Source organism: Mus pahari, chromosome 5 (assembly GCF_900095145.1).
Source record: "Mus pahari chromosome 5, PAHARI_EIJ_v1.1, whole genome shotgun sequence".
Lineage (NCBI taxonomy): Eukaryota > Metazoa > Chordata > Mammalia > Rodentia > Muridae > Mus > Mus pahari.
This window is the reverse complement of record NC_034594.1, coordinates 50,824,528-50,831,104: the sequence shown is the minus strand read 5'-3', so window position 1 is coordinate 50,831,104 and position 6,577 is coordinate 50,824,528. Positions and strand designations below refer to the sequence as shown.

At 47.7% G+C, this 6,577-nt stretch overlaps 1 protein-coding gene across 1 annotated transcript in view; it reads left to right on the top strand.

Moving 5' to 3' along the window:
• Nucleotides 1-4,204: 4,204 nt before the first annotated feature.
• The window catches only part of Mreg (melanoregulin), a 55,853-nt gene continuing 53,480 nt past the window's right edge, over nt 4,205-6,577 (top strand). The window contains exon 1 of the mRNA XM_021199358.2: nt 4,205-4,470. Coding sequence (XP_021055017.1) covers nt 4,376-4,470 — 95 coding nt within the window. The 5' untranslated portion in view covers nt 4,205-4,375. The remainder of the gene's footprint in view (nt 4,471-6,577) is intronic.

Below are 6,577 nucleotides of genomic sequence, written 5' to 3'. Positions count from 1 at the left end.
CCACTGAGCCATCTCTCCAGTCCCCTATTATTATTTTTTTTAAAAAAAACATTTATTTTTATGTGTGTTCACACATAAAATTTTTTTCTGCATGTTCACAATATACGTTCAGGTGCCTATAGGCACTAGAAGGTTTGGATTCTCTGGAGTTACAGTTATAGGCGGTTGTGAGCTACCATATGGGTGCTGGAAACTGAACATATATCCTTTGCAAGAGGAGCAAGTGCTCTTACGTGCGGAGACCTCTCTCTAGCCATTATTATTATTATTATTATTATATTATGGAGACAGGGCTTTACTATATAGCTCTGGGCTGCCCAGAACTCTCTAGATAGATGAGGCTGGCTCCAAACTCACCAAAATCTGTCTATCTCTGTTTCCAGAGAGCTGGGATTAAAGGCCTCTACCACTAAACTGGGAGGCAGAGACCAGCCTGGTCTACAAAGTAAGTTCTAGGACAGACAGGACTATACAGAGAAACCCTGTTTCAAACACACACACACACACACACACACACACGCACGCACGTGCGCGTGCACCTAGGCCTGGCCTTTTTTTAAAAGACAGGGTTTCTCTGTATAGCCCCGGCTGTCCTGGAACTCACTTTGTAGACCAGGCTGGCCCCGAACTCAGAAATCCGCCTGCCTCTGCCTCCCAAGTGCTGGGATTAAAGGTGTGCGCCACCATGCCTGGCTTTAGGCCTGGCCTTTTTATATTTATGTATGTATTTGAGTGTGGGTAATGTCCAAGTGAGTACATTTACATAGAGGCCAGTGGTCTCGAATTCCCCTGGAGCTGGAAGAGGCAGTTGTGAGTGGCCTGATGTGTATACTGGGAGCTGAACATGGGTCATCTGCAAAAACCAGTGTGTGCTTCTAATTGCTGAGCCATTTCTCTAGCTCTCTCTGTATGTGTGTGTGTGTGTGCTCAAGTACACACACACACACACACACACACTCACATTATGTTATGATGTGCATGTGGAGATTACTCCCTCCTACCGTGTGTGTCCTGGAGATCAAACTCAGGTTGTTAGGTTTGGCAGCAAGCACCTTTACCCACTGAGCCATCTCCTTGGCCCTCCTGGGACTTCTTGATGTGATTTCTCTGAGTCATGGCGGTTCTCCACTGTGCCTTATCACATCTTTCAGGGAGAGGTACAGCTCCTAAGTAGAGCCATCTTCCCAAGCAAACACTAAAGAGTTTTGGTGGAATCCACTAATGATGCAGCATTGGGATTTAAATATTTGGATTTTCTCATTTTCCCTTCTCCATGTGCCCTTCCCCCCATCCGGCTCTCACTAATTGTCAGTAAATTCCTAAAGGCTGGGGTGTATGAGGAAAGGACTCCAAACTACACTAATTGTTTTCAAAATAGACCCAGACAGACTCAGGGTTTTCCTTGACACAGAGAAGTCTAAAAATAGAGGCTGGCCCCTTTCCTAGCTCTGCTCTGAAAACAAGCAGCTGATGGCACTGTAAGTCACCAGTTGCCACAGGGGACTGCCAACTCCACCGACATCAGGTGCCCAGGGACTCTGTAAATGTCAGATGCTACCGGGTGCGGTAGGCGATACTGGTTAAGGCAGGCGGAGGAGCAGTGGGGCCCCACTCTCAAAGGGGAAGCTCACCGCTTCCCTGCGAAGGATGTCTGAAAGGGGAAATGTGCTCAGCCACAAAGCCGAAGGTGGAGGAGAAGCTGAAGCTGGAGGAGAAGCACCGAGGTTCCTGTAGCTTGTGAAAAGGAGAGAAGCAGGAGCCAGCTCCTAGGAAGACAACACTGTGACAGACACTGAGGTGATGAGCCTTAGAGAGCCAACAAACCGGCCAGGCTCAGTGGCTCAGCGAAAGGCAAGCCAGACAAACCTCAGTTGGATCCCCGGGACCCACACTGTGGAAGAAGAGAACCAACTCCGGCAAACTCTGAACCCCTCCAGTGTGTCAGGGCACTCAAAGCTGCCCCCAGCCCTGCCAAATAGATGTAATAAGTGAGCTTTAAAAGGGATCTTCAGCCGGGCGTGGTGGCGCACGCCTTTCATCTCAGCACTCGGGAGGCAGAGGCAGGCGGATTTCTGAGTTCGAGGCCAACCTGGTCTACAAAGTGAGTTCTAGGACAGCCAGGGCTACACAGAGAAACCCTGTCTTGGAAAAAAAAAAAAAGGGGGGGGGATCTTCAACTGTTGTTACTTCTTAAAATAAAAATTAGAGAGAATATATTAATTTAAAAGTAGACTAAACATGCTCTTTATTAAGGCTGAATGCTAACTTGGTTCAATCATTAAAGAGACACAGTGGGTGGGCTGGGATGGTGAGGGACCAACAGGAACAAAGCCCCTAGCACTGTATAAGCATACAGTGGGGCATAGTAACACATACCTGTAGCAGGAGAATCAGAAGTTCAAGGTCATGTTCAGCTATATAGGGGGTTTGAACTCATCCCGGCCTACATGAGACCTTTTCAAAATAAAACACTGGGGGTCTGGGGCTGTAGCTCAGGGCTTGAGTCTGGAGTGAGTAAGACCCTGGGTTTGACCTCTAGGCATGCACACCGCACCATGGCATTTCCCCCCTTCTTTTTTTTTTTTTTTTTGCCTTATTTGTTCTCTAGTCTATACTAACTTACTGTTAATATACTTGGTAAGTGCTTATTTCCTCGTCTAACCACCCCTCACCAGAATGTTCACTTTTTGCTGGTCTTGTTTACTGCTGTAACCCCATCCAAAACATGCCTCACACATAGCTTAAATACTTCTCAAGTAAATCAGACTGGCAAAGACAAAACAAAGAAGCAAAAACACCTTCTGTTTTAGGGTTTTACTGATGTGAACAGACACCATGACCAAGGCAACTCTTATAAGGACAACATTTAATTGGGGCTGGCTTACAGGTTCTGAGGGTCAGTTCATTATCATCTAGGCAGGCGTGGTGCAGGAGGAGCTGAGAGTTCTACATCTTCATCTGAAGGCTGCTAGCAGAATACTGACTTCCAGGCAGCTAGGATGAGGGTCTTAAAGCCCACATCCACAGTGACACGCCTACTCTAACAGGGGCATATATTCTGATAGTGACACTCCCTGGGCGGTCGCACCTTGTATTTTATATTGAGTATAGGGTTTGTATGCCAGAGTCTAAATTTGAATTGCACACTGGAGAGCAATTTGGCAGGATTCATCAAAATTAAAGGGGTGGGCTGGAGAGATGGCTCAGGGCTTAAGAGCACTGACTGTTCTTCCAGAGGTCCTCAGTTCAATTCCCAGCAACCACATGGTGGCTCACAATCATCTGTAATGGGATTCGATGCCCTCTTCTAGTGTGCTTGAAGACAGCCACAGTGTACGCATATGAATAAAATAAATCTTTTTAAGGAAATTAAAGGAGCATCTAATGACACAGCAAGTCAACTGCCACATCTTTGTTCAGTTGGCATAGATGCTCCCAAGTACATCAGTTCAAGGATGTGCACTGTAGCCCTTAGTACAAAAGGCTGGGATTGATTGACATGATCACCATTATGTTCGCGGTCTGGTTAAATGACGCTGGCATCGGTAAGATTAGGTCTGCATTAGGAAGACCGAAAGGTACACACACGGATGACATACAGTATGCAAGAGCCAGGCACAAAAATGTGTGCATGGGAGGGGTTGGAGGGAGGAAAGGGAATAGGGAGGGTGGGTGGGTGGGGCAATGCAATGTTTTAATTTCAAAAGATAAAACAACAACAAAACCCCAAACAAAACAAAAACCACAAAAATTTGGTGCGGTAATCTGTCTAGACATGGAAAAAAAGTGGGATTTTTGGGGGTGGGTGGGGTAGATGGCTTGGTGGTTAAGAGCACTTGCTGCTGCAGAAGACAGGACCCATATGGTAATTTACAAAAATATATCTCTATTGTAATATAACAGTTGTAGAACTCGCAAGCGGTTGCTTTCTTTTTTCTAAGAGTGTTCAAGGGCTGGAAGTTTGAAAAAATAAAAAACTTTTACAAAGCGCGTATTGTAGGAGACCTTTCATTTCCTCTGCAGTGAAGCCATTTAAAAGGACGGTTGGGTTCGGCCGCGCGCAGCAGACCCCCTGCTGCCCAGCGGTCACCCCTGGGGTTCTGCGCTGCGCCTGGAGCGCGTTCGCTCCTTAGAGGGCGGCCGCGGGCGTCGCAGGACGCATGCGCCCGGGCGGCACCCGGGGAATTAAAAGAGAGAGGGAAAAGCTCCCGCGGCAAACGCGCTGCTCGCGTCCCCTCGGCCGGCCGCGGCGTGATGCGCACGGCCCGACCCGTGACGCCGCGGCCGTCCCTGTCCCTGTCCCTGACCCCGTCCCCGCGGCCCCGCCGCCATCGCGCGTCCGGCTCCGGGATCCCGGCGCCGGGCCTCGCTCCCCATGGGGCTGCGCCGCTGGCTACGGAGCGCCTGCTGCTGCTGCCCGTGCCGGTGCCTGGAGGAGCCCGCGCGGCCCGAGAAGGAGCCGCTGGTCAGGTGCGTACGGAGCCGCATCGCGGGGTGGGGACCCGGGTGTCGTCTGAACCGGGGAGGGGGTGCTGTGAGGTCACACCGCGGTGCCACCCGACCCCCCCTCGGCCCCGCACAGCGCGTCTCGCACAAGACGTTTTAATCCTCGGATCCTTGGTTCAGATTTTGTGTGGCTCCTCGGAGGCAGCGGATACCCCTGGGAAACGCCGCTGAGTGGTGGAGGGGAAAGGGCCGCGAAGAGAAGTTTCCAGGGGGGGGGGGGGTCTCATCGGATGAGACGGACGAGCGTGGGTTTCCTTGGTACTGAGGGAAAAAAAAGTTTGGCTATCTCATCCAATGTCATGACCGAAAGAAGTCGATTTCAGTGACTGAGGAAATTATTCTCGTGATAAAACTATGCGTGCTGTACCAGCAACAGCCTATTGATTGTTCGAGTTAGCTTAAACTGTAAAATGTGGAGACATTTAATGCTCATTAGCTAATGTGCTAAGAGGCTTTGTGAAGGAACCCTATGCACAGCTTTCCTTGACTTTTCTTTTTAAGCGATACTTTAATATATGTATATGTATAAGCACAAGGGGTAGAAGAAAAAGGCACTCAGAAATAATACCCAAGTATGGTTGCCGGCTCCTAGAGAGAGACGAGCCAGTATTGTGATTTTTATTTTTCCTTAATTTTTTTTTTTCTCCTATCGTGAGTTTGCTGAAATTAAGTCCCACCATGTCAGGTTAACCTTATGTTCTAAAAAATGAATGAGGTCCCACCAAGTCGTGCCCCAGGGAACAGAATTGAAATTAGGGCACAGGATGTAGGATGGAATTCTAGGCTTGGTGAGCAAGCTCAGAAGCCAGGGCCCCTTCCTTAAGGGACGTGCAACGAATCCAATCGTGGTTGCACAACTCTGGCAGGAGCAGCAAAGCACAGCTTACCTTTCCCTACTCTGTCAAGTCCAGACACTTCCCCTGACTTCGCAGAGTTACATAACCCATCCTGCCTGTCTGCTCTTATTTTCCAGCGCATTAAGCACGGTGTACTTGTCCTTGTAGGAACAATCTTCTCTTAGTCCCTCCAAGCTCGAGGCCAGTGGTGACCTTTTGCCTTCCACCCTTTCCTAAAGCGGCCTTGTTTGATCACATTGCCCCTTTTCATTTTCCTCTTGCGAGTCAGGCCTTGGAATTATCATCTTGTTATTTGGTGAAGTGTTTCTTGAAATATATATATATATAGATACTCAAGGCACTACTATCTCTCTCTCTCTCTCTCTCTCTCTCTCTCTCTCTCTCTCTCTCTCTCTGTAGACCTATAGACCTGGCTGACCTCTAATTCAGAAATCCATGTTTGCCTCCTGGGTGATCTGATTAAAGGCATTTACCACCCCTCTCGGCTACCATACTATGTTTGGTTGTTTTTGCTAATAGTCCTCTCCCTTAGATTTTGAGATTACTTTGGGCTTGGAGAAATCTGAATTACCTATCTTTAATTTAAACAGCAATAGCTAACAGTGTAGATTTTTATCTCGGGACTCCAGACTCTAGGTTATTATGAAATACAGCCTTCAATTTACTCTCAGCCAGTTCTTGTTATTGTTTTGTAGTGCTTCTTTTATTCTTCTAGAATTGCTGGACTTCAGGTGCTTTTATTTTGAAATTGAGACCTTCTCCTGTCTTGCTTTGTGTTCAGTGGATGGCAGTGCATGAATTTAGTGACTTTTCTTTCTTTTAAAAGAAGATGAAGGTAGCCGGGCATGGTGGATCAGGATTGTGATTGTAGATCTTAGGTTGGGAGGCAGGAGAACCAGGTGTTCAAAGCTGCCTTGGCTAAAGGTATGTAAACACAACACCCTATCTAAAAAGAAATGTTTAAAAATTAGGAAGCTGGAGAGAAGGCTCAGCAGTTGAGAGCAGTTAAGGTTGCTCTTCCAGAGGTCCTGAGTTCAAGTCCCAGCAACCACATGGTGTAATGGAATCTGTAATGGAATCTGATGCCCTCTTCTGGTGTGTCTGAAGACAGCGACAGTGTATTCATACATTAAATAAATAAATCCCCCCAAAAAAACAAAAAAAAAAAACTAGGAAGGTGCCAGGGCGGTCGTGGCGCACGCTTTTTTTTTTTT